The sequence below is a fragment of the Oncorhynchus keta genome, unplaced genomic scaffold (assembly GCF_023373465.1).
Source record: "Oncorhynchus keta strain PuntledgeMale-10-30-2019 unplaced genomic scaffold, Oket_V2 Un_contig_1042_pilon_pilon, whole genome shotgun sequence".
NCBI lineage: Eukaryota > Metazoa > Chordata > Actinopteri > Salmoniformes > Salmonidae > Oncorhynchus > Oncorhynchus keta.
The window spans coordinates 81,447-102,092 of record NW_026277098.1 but is presented as its reverse complement, the minus strand read 5'-3'; the positions used below and the strand labels follow the sequence as shown (position 1 = coordinate 102,092).

Below are 20,646 nucleotides of genomic sequence, written 5' to 3'. Positions count from 1 at the left end.
GCATTCAAACATTAATTCTAGAGCTATTGACTTCCTGCATGGTTGACTATCTCTTGTCGTCTGTATCATATAGTGCCACTGTCATCTCTATGTTATGTATTAGCTACCTTTCTTTAGTGAATACCAAACGGTAGATTGCTTTGCTTCAACAGCATTTTGTTTGGTACACTAGTAGTGGATTGGCATGATAAAGCATGAACGCGTTGTGGTAGAAGTCAGTCTTGGCAACGAGACGGTAGGTTTTGTGCGCTGGCTGTAGTTGTCCATGTAGAAGGGCAACGTAGTCTATTCTTCACATTAAAACTAAGGTTAAATGACACTTTGTACAAGCTAAGGATATGCAACTGATATCGAGTATATAAAATATTTTCAAACTAGTTGCCAATGGAGACCACCACGAGAGAGAAGATCATCTTGAAACCACCATCAGTATCACATCTGACTCTCAATAGGATAGTATATTTAATTGGATTATCTGCCCGGACTTTGATTATGTTCACGAGGAGTTTCTTTTTAAAAATGTTGAGCAATGGTTTGGTTTTGGATGGTGTGTTATATTGGTGTCTGCTTCTAGTTATTTGTCGTGCGACACTGAATTGCAATGCCTGACAGTGTTTCACGGTCATGGTTTGATTTGGTTTTTTGAGGAATGACATTTGCACCCCCATCTTCTATCTCTTTATTCTGTCTCATCCCTCTCTGTCTCATCCCTCTCTGTCTCATCCCTCTCTGTCTCATCCCTCTCTGTCTCATCCCTCTCTGTCTCATCCCTCTCTGTCTCATCCCTCTCTGTCTCATCCCTCTCTGTCTCATCCCTCTCTGTCTCATCCCTCTCTGTCTCATCCCTCTCTGTCTCATCCCTCTCTGTCTCATCCCTCTCTGTCTCATCCCTCTCTGTCTCATCCCTCTCTGTCTCATCCCTCTCTGTCTCATCCCTCTCTGTCTCATCCCTCTCTGTCTCATCCCTCTCTGTCTCATCCCTCTGTCTCATCCCTCTGTCTCATCCCTCTGTCTCATCCCTCTTTATTCCAGCTCATGTATTGGATCATATATGTAGGCAAATGGTTAGACGTTTTTTATTTTGTTTTGATTAGTTTCTTCCGCATCTTGGTATTTGTTTTGTTTTTTGTTCATGAGAAAAACATTTTTTTGCATTTCTTTCTTTCTCTCTCACTCTCTCTTTACCTCCCATCATTTATGTGTTCCCATGTCTTTTAATGTGGACTGGCTATTCTTCCTGCATCCCGCTCTCTTCTCCCCCCTTCTCTCTCTCTCTCTGTATGATGTGTGTGACTTGATTGGGAGCGCTGCCAGAATGTTTTGATTGGTCTATATATACTGCATCTGATGCTTGCTGATTGGCTGGTTTGGCTCACCTTCTGGTCATGTGATGCGCTCTTGATTTGACTGGCTGCGTGTAATCTGTGTGTGACCTGTTCAAGTGATGAAACGTTTTGCATCAAAGCTTACTTCACCTTCTCTTTTCCCTCTTGTTAAAGGTAGCAATGCCTGGAATGGTCTTGGATTTCTTTTGAATGCCTTACTCTGAAATGTTTTTATATTTTTGTTCAGTCTGTGTGTGTGTGTCAATGGTTAAATTATTGTGAATACTCACAAATTCCTCGTTTTTTATCCTTCAAAAGAATGCATATATGAATCAATTACCATTATCACTTTACATCAGCAAAATGAACCTCTTATCCAAGCGTAGACACTACTGTCACTTTTTCAATTCATACGACTCACAGTAGCAGATAAATGTTGACAAGTACAAACACAGTTTTTTACTAATCTCTATTTATTTGCGTTAGTTACATATGTATTAATAATCTGAGTTATCTGAGTTAGTCATAGCCATTTCTAAGTGTATTGACGCACTCATATTTCAAATATCTAGGGCCTATTTGTTCTGGAAGTACTGATGGTTATGTTGGTGCCTGTACTGTGTGGGTCGGGCATAGAAATAGAATGAATAGAACGGGTGTCCCCATTCAAGTCAGTGATGGCATAATGGGTGGTCTGTCGGCCATTGCGCGTATGCCCATAAGACCAAAGCAGTAAGTAAAAGCAGGAAGTGTACCCATCAATCTGTGCTGTGATTTAAAAAAACTGACATTACAAAAAATAGAGTACATTCCATTGCATGAGCCACATCACTATTTATTTGAATGAACAGTCTACCCTATCATGGAAATTATTACTTCACAGTACCAGGCAGATATTGTGAGTGTACCTTTGAGTTTAACGGTCAGTTTTCCAGGGTTAGCGGTTCCACGCATGTTCTATTCATTCTATTTCTATGGGTTTGGGTATACAGGAGGAGCCCATGTTGTTTGTGCATGGAGCAGGCAAGGGTGTTTGTCCCTCAGGTCCGGTGTGACCCCTTGTCGTTTTGTCTTGACCTCTGACCTCTCTCTTACACCCAGGTCAACAACGCCACAGCCAGGGTGATGACCAATAAGAAAATGGTCACCCCATATTCTAATGGAGGAGAGGGGCTCGCCGCTCTACCTTATGGTAAAGATAATATTGCTGGTTATAACTGCTGAATATGACCAACACATTAGTAGCAATGTGGTTGCATGTGATTACATAGGTGTAATTGGAAAGTATGTTTAACTTGTTGAGATATAGATGTTGAGTGTTACTCATATTTCTTATCCTCTTTTTTGTGAAATGTACATTAGGGCTATTAAATGCCAACTCCCCTACAGCCGGGTGGAAGTTGAGTCCAATGGTTGGAGCCATGTACAGTCCAGAGCTCTATACAGGTGAGATGCTAACATTGTTAGACTAATTTCATCAACACAGCTGATGTTAGGAGATGCTAACATTGTTAGCTTAAGTCTTCATTTCAAATGTATTAAAAATAAAATACGTATTCAGACCCTTTGCTATGAGACTCAAAATTGAGCTGCGGTGCATGCTGTTTCCATTGATCATCTTAGATGTTTCTACAACTTGATTGGAGTCCACCTGTGGCAATTTCAATTGATTGGACATAATTTGGAAAGGCACACACCTGTCTGTATAAGGTCCCACAGATGACCGTGCATGACGGAGCAAAAACCAAACTATGAGGTCAACGCAATTGTCCGTAGAGCTCCGAGACAGGATTTTGTCGACTGGGAAGGGTACGAAAAAATGTTTGCAGCATTGAATGTCTCCAAGAACACAGTGGCCTCCGTAATTTTTAACAGGAAGAAGTTTGAACCACCGGGCTGGCCGCCCGGCCAAACTGAGCTATCGGGGGAGAAAGGCCTTGGTCATGGAGGTGACCAAGAACCCGATGGTCACTCTGACAGAGCTCCAGAGTTCCTCTGTGGAGATGGGAGAACCTTCCAGAAGGACAACCATCTCTGCAGCACTTTACCAATCAGGCCTTTATGGTAGAGTGGCCAGACAGAATCCACTCCTCAGTAAAAGGCACATGACAGCTCGCTTGGAGTTTGCCAAAAGGTACCTAAAGACTCTCAGACCCTGAAAAACAAGATTCTCTGGTCTGATGAAACCAAGATCGAACTCTTTGGCCTGAATGCCAAACATCATGTCTAGAGGAAACCTGGCACCATCCCTACGGTGAAGCATGGTGGTGGCATCATGCTGTGGGGATGTTTGTCAGCAGCAGGGACTGGCAGACTAGATTGGATCGAGGGAAAGATGAACGGAGCAAAGTACAGAGAGATCCTTGATTAAAACTTGCTCCAGAGCGCTCTGGACCTCGGACTAGCGACGAAGGTTCACCTTCCAACAGGACAACAACCCTAAGCACACAGCCAAGACAAAGCAGGATAGGCTTTGGGACAAGTCTCTGAATGTCCTTGAGTGACTCAGCCAGAGCCCGGACTTGGGCCCGATCGAACATCTCTGGAGAGACCTGAAAATGGCTGTGCAGCAACGCTCCCCATCCAACCTGACAGAGCTTGAGAGCATCTGCAGAGAAGAATAGGAAACACTCCCCAAATACATGTATGCCAAGCTTGTGGCGTCGTACCCAAGAAGACTTGATGCTGTAATCACTGCCAAAGGTGCTTCAGCAAAGTACTGAATAAAGGGTCTGAATACTTATGTAAATGTCATATTTCAGCAAATAAACCTGTTTTTGCTTTGTCATTATTGGGTATTGTGTGTAAATTGATGCGGGAGAAAAAAACATTTAATCAATTTTAGAATAAGGCTGTAATGTAAAAAAAAATGTGGAAAAAGTCAAGGGGTCTGAATACTTTCCGAAGGCACTGTATGTCCTCATTTCATCAGTGTAGGTGAGATGCTAACATTGTTAGCTTTAGTCCTCATTTCATCAATATAGGTGAGATGCTAACATTGTTAGCTTTAGTCCTCATTTCATCAGAATAGGAGATTGGTGAGATGTTGATATGACTAGCTTTAGCCCATATGTATTCCTTTATATTAGGACACTTCACCCCACAATGGATCTCCATCATAATTAAAATAGCCTGTTTCCATTTTCTGTAGACTTTGTTTGTTATTTTCTGTAGACTGTTTGTTTGTTATTTTCTGTAGACTGTTTGTTTGTTATTTTCTGTAGACTGTTTGTTTGTTATTTTCTGTAGACTGTTTGTTTGTTATTTTCTTTAGACTGTTTGTTATTTTCTGTAGACTGTTTGTTATTTTCTGTAGACTGTTTGTTTGTTATTTTCTGTAGACTGTTTGTTATTTTCTGTAGACTGTTTGTTATTTTCTGTAGACTGTTTGTTATTTTCTGTAGACTGTTTGTTTGTTATTTTCTGTAGACTGTTTGTTTGTTATTTTCTGTAGGCTGTTTGTTATTTTCTGTAGACCGTTTATTTTCTGTAGACTATTTGTTTATTTTCTGTAGACTGTTCTTTTGTGTAGACTAACTCTTTGTTCTTTTTTGCCTCTCTCTGATTTCTCTGGCCTGTCTCTCTCAGTCCCTGGCTTCCCGTACCCTGCGGCGGCTGCCACAGCGGCAGCGACCTTTAGGGGCGCCCACCTCCGGGGTCGTGGCCGGCCGGTCTACAGTGCTGTCAGGGCAGCCCTACCCCAGCAAGCTATACCTACATACCCAGGGTAAGTGTTACTCAATAAAACACACACACACGTTTACTGCATGGTGTGATATAACAAATACACTTAATTGCGTTAGTTTGGTGCTGCACTGAAATACCATTTCTTTGTCTGAACATGAGATAATATTGCGGCCTACTGCGCAGTGGTCACAATCACTCCAATATGACTTGTAAGGGCTACGTTTGGCCAAACAAGAGAAGTGGTATTTTATCTCGCATGTTGCACGTGTGTGTGTATATTAATCACCCGGCCCTTTTCTCTCCTCTCTTTTACACCCTCTTCTTTATTCTGCTCCTCCTCACAACTTGTATTTCCTTCCACTCCTCAATCACCATTCATCACTTCTCTTCTATCCATCGCTCTCTTTCTGGTCTTTCCTCTCCTCTCCTCCTCTCTCTCAGTGTGATGTATCAGGAAGGGTTTTACGGTGCAGCAGACCTCTATGTAAGTATACCTCTCTCCTTCGCTCTCATTCTCTCCTTTCCCCTCCCTCCGTCGGAGTGTGTGAGCGTGTGTGCATGGACCAAATACACAGAACTACAACTGCCGTACGGGCTCGGGAGAGACGAAGGTCGAAAGCCACGCGTCCTCCGAAACACAACACAACTACTTCTTAACACAGCGCACATTCAACCCGGAAGCCAGCCCCACCAATGTGTCGGAGGAAACACTGTGCACCTGGCGACCTGGTTAGCGTGCACTGAGCCCGGTCCGCCACAGGAGTCGCTAGTGCGCGATGAGACAAGGATATCCCTACCGACCAAACTCTCCCTAACCAGGACGACGCTAGGCCAATTGTGCGTCGCCCCATGGACCTCCCGGTCGCGGCCGCCTGCGACAGAGCCTGGGCGCGAACCCAGAGTCTCTGGTGGCACAGCTAGACCACTGCGCCACCCGGGAGGCCCCCTTAACACACATTTTTAAAAATCGTTTTATTAATTTAATTATTTTAATTAGGCAGATCAATAATAGCTGTTACACACACTTTGTTCTTGATGAATCATATTGCTATATGAAGTGGTGCATGCCATGTGCAATGTCGAATCTTCCAGGATCTATACTACACGTCCTCATAGTTCTATACATTCATGAATAGACTGCTCTATGCATCGTTTGCCTGCGTGTGGACTGTGATTGTGTGTGTGGTACCAGGTTGACCATAGCTGTTCTCTGTTCTCTCTGTAGAATAGTGTTTCAGGACATTAGTGGCAGATTGCCCCAGGTAGGGTCCCATCATCACGTCACTGTGTGATCAGCCAGTGTGCATCCATCCTATTACTCTGCGTTCCACTGACTGACTGACTGCTACTGGTGTTTTATTGACCATCCCAGATTGAAATGCCTCTTTTTATTTCTATTTCTATTACTAACTCACTGGATTCTGACATGGGTGGAGTTGCAGAACGGGGGAGAAAGGGAATCGTTATAACACGAATGACAATATTACCTTCTAAAGGAATTAGACATAACATGATGGACATTTTAAAGTTTTGTTCAGTTTAAAAAATAAAATAAAAATAGTACAATAAATCATATACACAGATGAAAACAAACTAGGATTTTGCCATGATTCTTATGCAGTCTTTATAACGGCCACCCTTAGATATGAAGTATAGCCAAAATGAGAGGTACACTTTGCCAGTAATGGCTGACATGGTTTCTGAAAGTTGAGGCTCAGTAGCTTAAAGATCTGAGGATCAACACAGGTCCACAGACTCTCAGGGACATGGATCTTCATCTTAATGAGTCGTTCTGACCCCTTCCTGGTATCTCCCTATATCTGTTCCACCTGTGGCATGCTAACTGAATCAATGTTGGCATGCAGGCACACTTATACCCCTCTCCCTTCCTCTTCCCCATTCTCCTCTCCCCCCCCCCCCCCCACCCCAGCAGATGTGTGTGTTACTGAATACAGGGACTTGGTCCTGAACTGATCTGTAGGTTAGAATGCAGTGGTGTGTTGCCAAGGAAGACAGTCTCCTCTGTTTTGAGTTTGGGGTGCATGCTGTCCGGCGTCAGTGGGTGGTTGTGACCATGCGAGTGTGTATGTCCCCTCCCCCTTAATTGTATTGGCTGGCCGTCTTCTGTGTGTCCATCATTCGTTTTTCCCTATTAAAGGAATAATGATCCTGATCACCTGTTTATTCACCCCCCTTTCTTTAACGCTGTGTTTTTGATGGGAAGGAGGAGATTTCACACCTGAGGTTATGCACACTTTCTCCTGTCTTTGTCTCTCCCCCCACCTCCAACAAGACATCAATTATCAGATGAATTGAATGTAGAAAAGCTGCGGCACACTTGATGCAGGGCCTATATCTTTGCCACAAACCGAGGCCCTAGTGTTTTTTTTGTTGGTCATGGAGGGAGACCGACGCGGGGAAAAGGCCTCTGCTACATTCTCTGAATGCCATGTTGCACCAGGTGACCTGTTGTTGCTGCTTGTGTTAGTCTCGCTCCTTTTTCTGCCGTTATAAAGGAACATAGCTTCACTCTCATTCATTCCTGGGGTATTGTGTGAGGGAGTTGATAACAATTGACTAACAACCGTGTTCTCGCTGTCTGTCTGTCCCTTCCTCCTATAGGGTGGCTATGCTGCGTATCGCTACGCTCAGCCGACTGCGGTAGCTGGTCCTGCAGGAGCAGCGGCTGCCGCAGCAGCTGCCTACAGTGATGGGTGAGTGATAGACACAAGATATTACACAAAATAAAGCAGTAGCACACCGTACTATGACTATATATAGGTAACATATATTATATATCAACATTCAAATTAAAAGCAGTGGGCCTACTTCACTTTCTATTCTGGAACATGTTTGGTTGCACAGCTGCGGGTTTGTAATGTACTAATCTCTGGTGTCCAGCTACGGACGGGTGTACACGACAGACCCTTACCACGCTGCACTAAACCCTGCCACAGCTGCAGCCTACGGTGTAGGAGCTATGGTAAGAACGCCTGTCTATTTACATTACTATCCACAACAAAGAAAAGAGCATAGAATTATATTGTCCATTCTAGTAATTCTACTTCTATGGTAAAGCTCTAGCCATTCACTAACCCACTAACTGCCATCTTACCTCCTCTCCTCTGTCTCTACCAGGCCACACTGTACAGGGGAGGCTACAGTAGATTTGCGCCCTACTAAAGATAACCACATTTCCCAGGAGCTCTTTCATCCTGTTTTGAACAATCTATAAAAGAGCTCCCTCTGCTGTCCAGGATGGAGATTGCAACACGTTGACGCAAGTTTGTCGCCTACCATGGAAACATTTATATTTCAAAATCTCCTGCTGTCCACTCTTTTATCGCTTCAAACAAAAATAGGAATGCCATTTTAAAGACTGGTAGAAAGCCTTGACAAAGAAAAGAAAATTGAAAAAAAAAGTGTATTTGAAACAAATGGCCGCTTGTTTCCATTGCACGGCTGTATTATAGTCCCCCTGTTTCTCCCTCTCGACACTCTCAGCAGCACAAGACACAGAATGGTCGCCCCCAGCTAGCGTACCTCCAGAGCCTATCATGTAACTGGTGTCTGGACCGTTAACTGAACACTGAGACAAACCCCCTACCACACGTATAACAGCCAAGGTGTAATGTGGCATGTACTATACACAACTCATACATCAAGAATGGAGGCGGAGCCTAGTTATTGGAAGACAGAACTGTGACTGCCAGTGTCTGCAGGTCTGTGGAGCCTGAATGAGCGAGAAACCACAGCAACCGAGCACCAAAAGCATTTTGGAACAGAAAGACAATTTGCAAACAAAATGGAGGATGTGACTCCATGTTTCCTCTTGTGGGGTGAAGGAGTATGAGAGAGGAAATGACATCATTGCAGAGAGAGAGAGAGAGAGAGAGAGAGAGTGGATGGACTGATGTTTTTTTTAACACTATTAGAAATGACTCACTTCAAACTGAGCAGTAAAAGGATTATCATAGCTGTTCCTTACCTCAAAGTTTTCTTAGTCCGTGAAAATGGGGAACCTTTAAAAATTGAATTGTTACAATTATGCAAATAAATTTAGTTAGAGAGAAAAAAAGTTACCAAATTATTATTATTATTATTGCTGATTTATAGCGTTGTCTTTAATGCGTTAATATTGTTAGTTTCAGTGGTTCTCTGAGCACACCTCCACACACATTTTCCACTTCCCTAGAAACGAGGTCCAGGGGTGTCTACAACAGTGTAGATAATATCTGTGTCATTCACTACAGTGGGCAACACTACACGTCCCCTCTACATAACACAATATTATACCAAACTGAACTTCCAGTGCACAACATCATATTCTCACAATACTTCACACTATACACATCACTCAGAACTATATAATATTTCATCACTACTATAGAGGTACCGGCTGGCTTTTTATTGCATTGTGAATGTTAGGCTGAGACATATATCACTGATATCATTGAAACAACCAGAACCTAGTGTCCTAGAATAAACTTCTTCAGTTATATTTCTTTGAAAAGGTATGATAGGGATGTATTATTTGGCTATATGATTGATTTCCCTAACCTGTTCTGTCTTTTAGAAGAGCAGGTAAACATCAAGTACAGTCTTCCTGAGAATAGCTACGTTGGTAATAGATAGTGAGATTCTGTCAACAGGCGTTGAAAGAGGGACACCATCAATATGAAAAATATTTAATGCAAAATACCATACTATTGTGCATATTTCTATATCCTTATACTCTATTTCCAAATGTGGTTGTTTTTGCCTCTTTTTTTTTGTTCCAAAGATTTGTAGAAAAGCACACTTTTAGTCATGTGTATGATAAATATATTATCGTTCTTGTGGTTATGATTATAAGTGCGGTCTTTTTATTTGTTGCATTAGCTCTTGTTATATTTTTTCTATTGGTAAATGTTGTTGTTCCTCCTAAAGTAAGGTGACATTTTCATTTCAAGATTAGTTGAAATCTGATATTTTTTTCCCTCTTGTGTTGTTTTCTAGGGCAGAGGGGAATGGATTCTTTGGTAGTTCAAAGAGGGAGGGAACCATAGAGGTATGCCACTATGACATCAGCCTATCTAGTGTTCTATATCTATGGCGCGAACAAAACGGGAAAGCATGTAAAACGAAACTACCAAACTAATTTTCTCAATGGAAGAAACAGGACTTTTTGGTCCAGACTGAAATAGGGTGATGGGGTGGTTGGCAAGCATTGGATTGAGTATTTTTCCTTCCAAAAAATAGGGAAGGCTGAAATGTTCGGGCCTCACAATTTATTCCAAGTCCAAAGTTTACAGTAGACAAGAATACGCTGGAATGAATGGTGGCCTGACAAGCACTTCTTCTGACCTGGTGAAGTAACCTAGACTCCTCACATTTCAGTGCTGAAATGAGTCGGTTGAGGTTTAAAACGGATGTGAAGAGCGTAGCGGTCGTGTGCTGTCTTGGTTAAAAGCCATGCGGCTTTGAATGATCCAAGTACCGTATACAACAGGTTGTAAGTGTTATCGTTTGGTTTGTACAATGGTAAATGTTTCAAAGCAGTTTTACAAAGAAAATGTTATGTGGGGCATGAACTAATTACTATGAAACAATATTTCAAAATGCTGCAGTCATTGTTTATTTTGAAATGTTTGCTCTATTTTTCATTTTATTTTTGGTTTTCTGGCTGTGTGTACCACTCTTCTCTGTGTGAACTTAATCTAAGACTTCAACAGGGGTCAAACTCTTCTCTGGTCATTTGACTTTATTATCATGTATTGCAAAAGTGGACTGAAATATGAATAACTGAAAAGATACAGCCAAAGATAGTTATTTATGCCCTATTTCTTTGGTTACCAAATTGAGAAACGCAGAGCAAAGTGGATAAATGATTGACAACCTATTGAAACAATCAACATGGGCAACTAGCATGATGTCGTTCTCCAGGAAGTAGAGTTTGAGACCCCTGACCTAAATGTTTTGCATGATTTTTCTGTCTTTTGAGATCAGACTCCAACAGCATTCGGTTGCAGTAGTCATCTTTTATCACTAAACCCCATTGAGAATGTTAGGCAGCTAGCCCTTTTTTATGCTTAGTATGCTAGTGTAGCAAAGAAGAGCACAGTGCTGTTTGTCAAAGACTCAGGCCCAGTGATGGGCAAAACAAAATGGCCACCACAACGAGGCAAGAACACAATGGCAACGTTCTAATTTCCATACCAGCATATTACTTTGAATGCATACCTTGATACAGTGCTTCATACTAAGTAGTATACTTCTGTGGATATTGGAACAGAGCCATGGAGTAGGCTCCTTGTATTATATTATACAGTGAGGTGGTTATTTTTAATCACTATAGGTTTCAAATGGAAGTGACTGTCCTTTTTTGAATCTCTTCCCCTCTGTCATGTTTATCCATTGGCTGCCATTATGCTATTTTGTTAGTGAATGTCCATATAAAATCTTTTATATAAAATATTTTGTTGTGGTTTGTGACTTTCATGTTGTTATTTTGGTGTCCAATTTCAAATGAAATGAAATGTTATGTCACATGCGCCGAATACAACAGGTGTCGACCTTACAGTGAAATACTTACAAGCTCTTAACCAACAATGCAGTTTTAAGAACAATAAGTGTTCAGTAAAAAATAAAAGTAACGAAAAATTAAAGAGAAGCAGTAAAATAACAGGCTATATACAGGGGGTAGGGGTACAGAGTCAATGTGCGGGGGCACCAGTTAATTGAGGTAATATATGCATGTAGGTGGAGTTAAAGTGACTATGCATAGATAATAAACAGTAGCAGCAGCGTAAAAGAGGGGGGGGGGTGCAAATAGTCTGGGTCGCCATTTGATTAGCTGTTCAGGAGTCTTATGGCTTGGAGGTAGAAGCTCTTAAGAAGCCTCTTGGACCTAGACTTGGTGCTCTGGGACCGCTTGCTGTGCGGTAGCAGAGAGAACAGTCTATGACTAGTGTGGCTGGAGTCTTAACAATTTTTTGGGCCTTCCTCTGACACCGCCTGGTATAGAGGTCTTGGATGGCAGGAAGCTTGGCCCCAGTGATGTACTGGGCCGTACGCACTACCCTCTGTAGTTCCTTGCGGTCGGAGGCCGAGCAGTTGCTATACCAGGCAATGATGCAACCAGTCAGGATTCTGTCGACGTTGCAACTGTAGAACCTTTAGAGGATCTGAGGACCCATGCCTTTCAGTCTCCTGAGGGGGAGTCGGCTTTGTCGTGCCCTCTTCACGACTGTCTTGGTGTGTTTGGACCATCATAGTTTGTTGGTGATGTGGACACCAATGAACTTGAAGATCTCAACCTATTCCACTACAGCCCTGTCGATGAGAATTGGGGAATGCTGGTACTCCTTTTCCTCTAGTCCACAATCATCTTCTTTGCCTTGATCACGTTGAGGGAGAGGTTGTTATCCTGGCACCACACGGCCAGGTTTCTGACCTCCCTATAGGCTGTCTCATCGTTGTCTGTGATCAGGCCTACCACTGTTGTGTCAGCAGCAAACTTAATGATGATGTTGGCATTGTGCCTGGCCATGCAGTCATGAGTGAACAGGGAGTACAGGAGGGGACAGAGCAATTTCTTATGTTGTCCTGTGTTTTAATAATGTCTGTGAGTCGTTGGTGGTTGTATTTTGTGTTATTGAGGATTTTTTGTTTTATTTTTTTATTTCACCTTTATTTAACCAGGTAGGCTAGTTGAACAAGTTCTCATTTGCAACTGCGACCTGGCCAAGATCAAGCATAGCAGTGTGAGCAGACAACACAGAGTTACACATGGAGTAAACAATTAACAAGTCAGTAACACAATAGGAAGAAAAAAAGGGGAGTCTATATACATTGTGTGCAAAAGGCATGAGGAGGTAGGCGAATAATTACAATTTTGCAGATTAACACTGGAGTGATAAATGATCAGATGGTCATGTACAGGTAGAGATATTGGTGTGAAAAAGAGCAGAAAAGTAAATAAATAAAAACAGTATGGGGATGAGGTAGGTAAAAATGGGTGGGCTATTTGCCGATAGACTGTACAGCTGCAGCGATCAGTTAGCTGCTCAGATAGCAGATGTTTGAAGTTGGTGAGGGAGATAAAAGTCTCCAACTTCAGCGATTTTTGCAATTCGTTCCAGTCACAGGCAGCAGAGAACTGGAACGAAAGGCGGCCAAATGAGGTGTTGGCTTTAGGGATGATCAGTGAGATACACCTGCTGGAGCGCGTGCTACGGATGGGTGTTGCCATCGTGACCAGTGAACTGAGATAAGGCGGAGCTTTACCTAGCATGGACTTGTAGATGACCTGGAGCCAGTGGGTCTGGTGATGAATATGTAGCGAGGGCCAGCCGACTAGAGCTGAGTAGAGTGTTGGAAGCAATTTTGTAGATGACATCGCCGAAGTCGAGGATCGGAAGGATAGTCAGTTTTACTAGGGTAAGTTTGGCGGCGTGAGTGAAGGAGGCTTTGTTGCGGAATAGAAAGCCGACTCTTGATTTGATTTTCGATTGGAGATATTTGGAAGGAGAGTTTACAGTCTAGCCAGACACCTAGGTACTTATAGATGTCCACATATTCAAGGTTGGAACCATCCAGGGTGGTGATGCTGGTCAGGCGTGCGGGTGCAGGCAGCGAACGGTTGAAAAGCATGCATTTGGTTTTACTAGCGTTTAAGAGCAGTTGGAGGCCACGGAAGGAGTGTTGTATGGCATTGAAGCTCGTTTGGAGGTTAGATAGCACAGTGTCCAAGGACGGGCCGGAAGTATATAGAATGGTGTCGTCTGCATAGAGGTGGATCAGGGAATCGCCCGCAGCAAGAGCAACATCATTGATATATACAGAAAAAAGAGTCGGCCCGAGGATTGAACCTTGTGGCACCCCCAATAGAGACTTCCAGAGGACCGGACAGCATGCTCTCCGATTTGACACACTGAACTCTGTCTGCAAAGTAATTGGTGAACCAGGCAAGGCAGTCATCTGAAAAACCGAGGCTACTGAGTCTGCCGATAAGAATATGGTGATTGACCGAGTCGAACGCCTTGGCAAGGTCGATGAAGACTGCTGCACAGTACTGTCTTTTATCGATGGCGGTTATGATATCGTTTAGTACCTTGAGTGTGGCTGAGGTGCACCCGTGACCGGCTCGGAAACCAGATTGCACAGCGGAGAAGGTACGGTGGGATTCGAGATGGTCAGTGACCTGTTTGTTGACTTGGCTTTCGAAGACCTTAGATAGGCAGGGCAGGATGGATATAGGTCTGTAACAGTTTGGGTCCAGGGTGTCTCCCCCTTTGAAGAGGGGGATGACTGCAGCAGCTTTCCAATCCTTGGGGATCTCAGACGATATGAAAGAGAGGTTGAACAGGCTGGTAATAGGGGTTGCGACAATGGCGGCGGATAGTTTCAGAAATAGAGGGTCCAGATTGTCAAGCCCAGCTGATTTGTACGGGTCCAGGTTTTGCAGCTCTTTCAGAACAAGATAAATGTACATTTTAATTGATTGCTTCTGATGAAGTATTGCCAAAGTACCAGGAGAAGTAGCTGTTTTTCAATTGGTTATTCTTCATATAATTCAAGAGGGTTCATATGTGATTGACACATTGCAAGAGTGATCGGCTCTCAAATGAACAGTCAAATTACACAGACATTTGAAATTCACTGTAAAAAAAAAGATGGATTGATTTTATTTTGTACATAAATATATATTTCTGTATATAAAAAGTGCTTTCAATGAGAGTGGGTGCAGGTTGAGAAAAAAGTCAGGCGGGAGGAGACCAACTATGGTTGAGATGTGAACAACGCTTAATCAAACCCTCTTTAATAACATTGTAAATTTAGTCCAGCTTCTCTCTCAGGAAGTGCACCAGTGAAACTGTAGTAGTAGTGTCGAAGTAAGCTTCACTGACATGACCATTTATTTAACCTACCAGACCGCAGAAAGCGAATGCACATCACTATTATACATTACATGTCTTATTCATATAACTTGAGTGCCATTTGACATCAGTTGTTCGGACATTGCTTAGCTGGTTGTTTACGTGAGATTTCTACAGGAGGACAGTGGCAGGATGAGCTTTGGTATTATGTGTCTTCAGTTTAAAGCTGGTTTGTGCATATTTCCCAAGTATCACTGTGTGTGTGACTTCACCATTTCTCTCAGGGTCGGTAGTGCACCCGAGTACGCCCGGCTCTTAAACACCGAGCTGATGTCAAAGTGGAAGCGCCTTGTACAAGATGGCATAACAAAACAGAGTCCAGAGAGGGGGAGTGAAGGAAAGAGAAGTGAAGGGGGTGGTCGAGGGGAGGGAAGGAGGGGTAGGGCGTCTAAACAATTCCATATTTCGCCAGGTCACTGAGTTCCATGTCACCGAAAGCTTCCCATGGGCAGACCACTGTGATGTCTGTGCCGAGACCCTCCATGCCGGGGATGTCGTCACCGAATCTGGTGGGAGAGGAGAGAGGGAGAAGTTCCATGAGCTAAAGGGATAGAGACACAGCAGACGAGGGTTGTGGTGGTAAAGTTGAGTTAGAGAGAAAGATGTATTGAAGTGTGTGTTGGTACGGTATAAAAGGAGTTGCATTTGATATGTAAAGATGGATGCTTGTTATGTCAGAAGGCGTATGCGCAATTCGTTTTCATTGTTGTAGTAGTAGTTATATTTGTGTGTTCTAAGGGAGTTTCCAACTCACCCCTTCTGGCCAGGCTTGGGGGCCTTGCTCTTGAAGGTACGGGTAGTCCTCTGCTTGAATTTAGGGGGGGCCTTCTTTTCAGCGGCAGTTGCAACGTCTGCCATTTCTGTTGGTTACCGAGAGCGAGAGGGAGGAAAGAGGTAGCTGGGAAATACGTAACTGAATAACAGTAGTAAATCCCAGCAAGATATCAATCAGGAGTAGATTATCGGTTTCTTTAACTCCATCGGTCTCATCCTCAATCTGTCTTTATCCAAACCCCTTTCCCTAATACCTAATTATTACCAACCCCTCCCTCTCTCTATCCCGTCGCACTCCAAGAGTGATAATCCCTCTAAAATACACCTGAGCGGTCTATGTTGATCCAATAATACCAGATTAGATTTGGCACCAACCTATACTGTACTAACCAAGGCGAAAATAGTACCAAAGCTACTCGTTAGCGTTACAATCTGTAGTTCAGATGAGGTCACTTCAACCAGAACATTGTGGAACTAGAAGGTTCTTTGAGACCTTTGAAACCAGTAGTAGCCTATCCCAGTCTTCCATTTCAACTGCACTCTACACAATGTATATTTCTACAGTAGAATACATTGCACACAGATGCTTTTGAGAGTTCGTTGTCCATGCAAGCAATACTCTGCACCCAAACACGTTTTATTCCACCACTCTAGACATGCATCCTGTACAGGTGAATGACATTCTGTTGTCAAGTCAACAGCCAATCAACATCTCTCCTACATCACATTCCACAGCTGCTCTACTGATCTGCATGTGTTCATTCTGTAGTGTCCTGGTATTGCCAATTTGTCTGCTGGTCTCCTCCTAGTGTCCTGGTATTGCCTATATGTCCACTGGTCTCCTCCTAGTGTCCTGGTATTGCCTATATGTCCACTGGTCTCCTCCTAGTGTCCTGGTATTGCCTATATGTCCACTGGTCTCCTCCTAGTGTCCTGGTATTGCCTATATGTCCACTGGTCTCCTCCCTAGTGTCCACTGGTCTCCTCCTAGTGTCCTGGTATTGCCTATATGTCCACTGGTCTCCTCCTAGTGTCCTGGTAGTGTCCACTGGTCTCCTCCTAGTGTCCTGGTATTGCCTATATGTCCACTGGTCTCCTCCTAGTGTCCTGGTATTGCCTATATGTCCACTGGTCTCCTCCTAGTGTCCTGGTATTGCCTATATGTCCACTGGTCTCCTCCTAGTGTCCTGGTAGTGTCCACTGGTCTCCTCCTATGTGCCTATATGTCCACTGGTCTCCTCCTAGTGTCCTGGTATTGCCTATATGTCCACTGGTCTCCTCCTAGTGTCCTGGTATTGCCTATATGTCCACTGGTCTCCTCCTAGTGTCCTGGTATTGCCTCCACTGGTCTCCTCCTAGTGTCCTGGTATTGCCTATATGTCCACTGGTCTCCTCCTAGTGTCCTGTGTCCACTGGTCTCCTCCTAGTGTCCTGGTATTGCCTATATGTCCACTGGTCTCCTCCTAGTGTCCTGGTATTGCCTATATGTCCACTGGTCTCCTCCTAGTGTCCTGGTATTGCCTATATGTCCACTGGTCTCCTCCTAGTGTCCTGGTATTGCCTATATGTCCACTGGTCCAGTGTCCTGGTCTCCTGGTATCTGCTGACCTCCTAGTGTCCTGGTATTGCCTATATGTCCACTGGTCTCCTCCTAGTGTCCTGGTATTGCCTATATGTCCACTGGTCTCCTCCTAGTGTCCTGGTATTGCCTATATGTCCACTGGTCTCCTCCTAGTGTCCTGGTATGTCCACTGGTCTCCTCCTAGTGTCCTGGTATTGCCTATATGTCCACTGGTCTCCTCCTAGTGTCCTGGTATTGCCTATATGTCCACTGGTCTCCTCCTAGTGTCCTGGTATTGCCTATATGTCCACTGGTCTCCTCCTAGTGTCCTGGTATTGCCTATATGTCCACTGGTCTCCTCCTAGTGTCCTGGTATTGCCTATATGTCCACTGGTCTCCTCCTAGTGTCCTGGTATTGCCTATATGTCCACTGGTCTCCTCCTAGTGTCCTGGTATTGCCTATATGTCCACTGGTCTCCTCCTAGTGTCCTGGTATTGCCTATATGTCCACTGGTCTCCTCCTAGTGTCCTGGTATTGCTATTTGTCCACTGGTCCTCCTAGTGTCCTGGTATTGCCTATATGTCCACTGGTCTCCTCCTGGTAGTGTCCTGGTATTGCCTATATGTCCACTGGTCTCCTCCTAGTGTCCTGGTATTGCCTATATGTCCACTGGTCTCCTCCTAGTGTCCTGGTAGTGTCCACTGGTCTCCCTCCTAGTGTCCTGGTATTGTCTATTTGTCTGCTGAAGTGTCCTGGTATTGCCTATATGTCCACTGGTCTCCTCCTAGTGTCCTGGTATTGCCTCCACTGGTCTCCTCCTAGTGTCCTGGTATTGCCTATATGTCCACTGGTCTCCTCCTAGTGTCCTGGTATTGCCTATATGTCCACTGGTCTCCTCCTAGTGTTGAATGAAAAGCTCCAGCCTCTCTATTAGACTACAACCACTCAACAAGTCCATTGTCTGTTATCCTTCTCTGCTCTCATCCTCAAGAGTCAGTTGTGTGAGCTGTCTCAAGTCTACAGCACACAAGTCTACCACAGGAGGCTGCTGAGGGGAGGACAGCTCATAATAATGGCTGGAATGGAGTGACGGGAATGAGAACCATGTGTTTGATATTCCATTTATTCCGTTCCAACTATGAGCCCGTCCTCCCCAATTAAGGTGACACCAACCTCCTGTGAAGTGTACAAGAGTCCTTCTCCAAAGCCAGCACTAAAGCAAGTGCATTGAACACTAACCAGTCAATGACCATCAGCAATAGAGCACAATCTCAACAAGACAACTCCATGGAAACAGTACAATATTTCCAGCGAATTCTCTGCACTTTAAAATGTTTTCTGCAAATGTCTAAGGCATTGACGCCAAATGACCCTTACAGGGCATGCAATAAAGGTAACTAATGCTCAGAGCTGAGCATAACGGGACGCTGCAGTTTCATCCTACCTGTCTGCAGTCTGTAGTGAACAGCTCTCCGGAGTTGGGTTGATCCTACTGAGATCCTGCTGTATCTCTCTTCCTCCTCTCTGACTGTCCTCCCCTTTTATACACCTCTGACCTAATCCCCTCTGACCTTTGCGCTGTCACTCGCCGTGTGACCGTGTGTACTGTGGTATCCTATTGGGTGTTTACTGGCCACCAGCCCGTCCCATGCTACTAGCTGGCCTGACATAACATCCAGAGCATATAGCGAGTCCCAAATGGCACCCTATTCCCTACATTGTGCACTACTTTTGACCAGATCCCTATGGGTAATAAAAAGGGTGCCATTTTGGATGCAGTGTATATATATATATATATATATATATATATATATATCTCCACTGTGGGCTACGTGCCTGCAGAGTTAAGGCCCTGTAATAGGCTTACACATGGCACCGGCCACTTTGAGTATGTACAGCAGTGTACAATGTATTGGCAATTGTAGGCTCTTGTGTAAACACACATTGGTAACCCTGATGTAAAGTAAGCTTCAGGTTGGTATTTATAGGGAGAGAGGGACTGTTTTAGTCGGGGTGAGAGGGTAGTGTATCAGTGGTCTGTAGTTGTTGCAAGGGCTAATTGTGTTAACTGCAGAGATACTAAGAGAAGAGCTTTTGTAGTCTTATTAAGGCCCAGTTTAACTAAGTGTTTGCAACCAAAAAACAAAGCTAAAATAAACTTTATGTAGGATTTACACATGGGTTCTATTCAATCTGTCTCACTGAAGTGTTACAGACTGTGTGATAGAAATGCAAAAGTAATTTCCGATTGAGCTGACATATTCAGATTTTACTGTGAATGCAGTCCCCGCTAAGTTCATTCACGCTGTAATGCTGCACTGCCATGATACGGATTGAATAGAGCCATTCGTGTTTTCTAATTTATTACAACTTAATTTGACCTTTTTGTTTATTCCTTAATGTTGAATTACCCTTTTGAAAATAACTGGTTAAACGCTAAGGAAATCTGGGTGTAAATGTTAAAATGATGGGCAAATCATACTAAGGATCTGGGTTTGCGTGGGCTTTACTATGAATTGACCCATGAATTGAACCTAACCCAGCTGTCCAGTGAACATAGTCCTTGTTGTATTATGTGTTTTGGATGGAGTTTAGGAGTGTCATTCTACTTCTGCCATACTTGTAATAAACTTCTAAGAACCCATTAGGAACAATTAGAGAGCTATTCCACTTATGCTGAGTGTCCTTCATTAGCAAAAGACAAACGTAGGCCTAGACGAGGACTGGGAGGAGAATGTTTGTGTGGGACATTTCATCAAGCTTATACAACTCTCCACTTTTTGGTGATTTGTTTTCAAATTCAAATCATTTTTCATGGGAAACCTAAGTTGAAATTCAGATATTTTTGTTCAATGTTCCCACCATCTTCAGCTGAATTAATGGTTTCAGAGGGTGTCTTCTGAAGTTAAACAAAGAAATCATCCAATGTTATTTATTCCATTCTCTCTCTTAACACAATGCATTCAGAAAGTATTCAGACCCCTTCACCTTTTCCACATTTTGTTACTTTACAGCCTTATTCTAAAATGGATTAAATTATTTTTCCTCATCAATCTACACACAGTACCCCATAATGACGAAAACAGGTTTTTTTTTAACCTTATTTACATAAGTATTCAGACCCTTTGCTATGAGACTAGAAATTGAGCTCAGGTGCATCCTGTTTCCATTGATCATCCTTGAGATGTTTATACAACTTGATTGGAGTCAACCTGTGATAAATTCAATTGATTGGACATGATTTGGAAAGGCACACACCTGTCTATATAAGGTCCCACAGTTGACATGCATGTCAGAGTAAAAACCAAGCCATTAGGTCGAAGGAATTATCTGTTGAGCTCCGAGGCAGGATTGATCTGGGGAAGGGTACCAAAACAT

The 20,646-nt window shown here is 43.4% G+C and overlaps 2 protein-coding genes across 9 annotated transcripts in view; one reads left to right on the top strand and one right to left on the bottom strand.

Annotated features, from left to right (window-relative positions):
- The window catches only part of LOC118371758 (RNA binding protein fox-1 homolog 2-like), a 28,339-nt gene extending 16,871 nt beyond the window's left edge, over positions 1-11,468 (top strand). For 3 of the 7 annotated variants that reach the window (XM_052500436.1, XM_052500433.1, XM_052500431.1), the window contains exons 6-12: positions 2,427-2,517; positions 2,688-2,771; positions 4,914-5,052; positions 5,454-5,496; positions 7,635-7,726; positions 7,914-7,995; positions 8,151-11,468. In XM_052500436.1, the coding sequence (XP_052356396.1) occupies positions 2,427-2,517; positions 2,688-2,771; positions 4,914-5,052; positions 5,454-5,496; positions 7,635-7,726; positions 7,914-7,995; positions 8,151-8,195 (576 nt within the window). In that variant the 3' untranslated portion in view covers positions 8,196-11,468. Of the gene's footprint in view, positions 1-2,426; positions 2,518-2,687; positions 2,772-4,913; positions 5,053-5,453; positions 5,497-6,237; positions 6,926-7,634; positions 7,727-7,913; positions 7,996-8,150 lie in introns of those variants that run through there. The other 4 variants (XR_008096803.1, XM_052500434.1, XR_008096804.1 and 1 more) reach the window with 4 other exon arrangements.
- A 3,325-nt stretch (positions 11,469-14,793) lies between these two features.
- LOC118371763 (retinal cone rhodopsin-sensitive cGMP 3',5'-cyclic phosphodiesterase subunit gamma-like) lies at positions 14,794-18,802 on the bottom strand. Of its 2 annotated transcripts, none has more exons than XM_035757353.2 (3): positions 18,713-18,802; positions 15,687-15,845; positions 14,794-15,438 (listed from the first exon to the last, which is right to left on the bottom strand). In XM_035757353.2, the coding sequence occupies exons 2-3, from the start codon at positions 15,788-15,790 to the stop codon at positions 15,321-15,323; spliced, it is 222 nt and encodes a 73-aa protein (XP_035613246.1). In that variant the 5' UTR covers positions 15,791-15,845; positions 18,713-18,802; the 3' UTR covers positions 14,794-15,320. The 2 variants fall into 2 exon arrangements, with proteins under 2 accessions (XP_035613246.1, XP_035613245.1); XM_035757352.2 differs by having other exon boundaries at positions 15,687-15,792; positions 18,713-18,780.
- Positions 18,803-20,646: the final 1,844 nt, after the last annotated feature.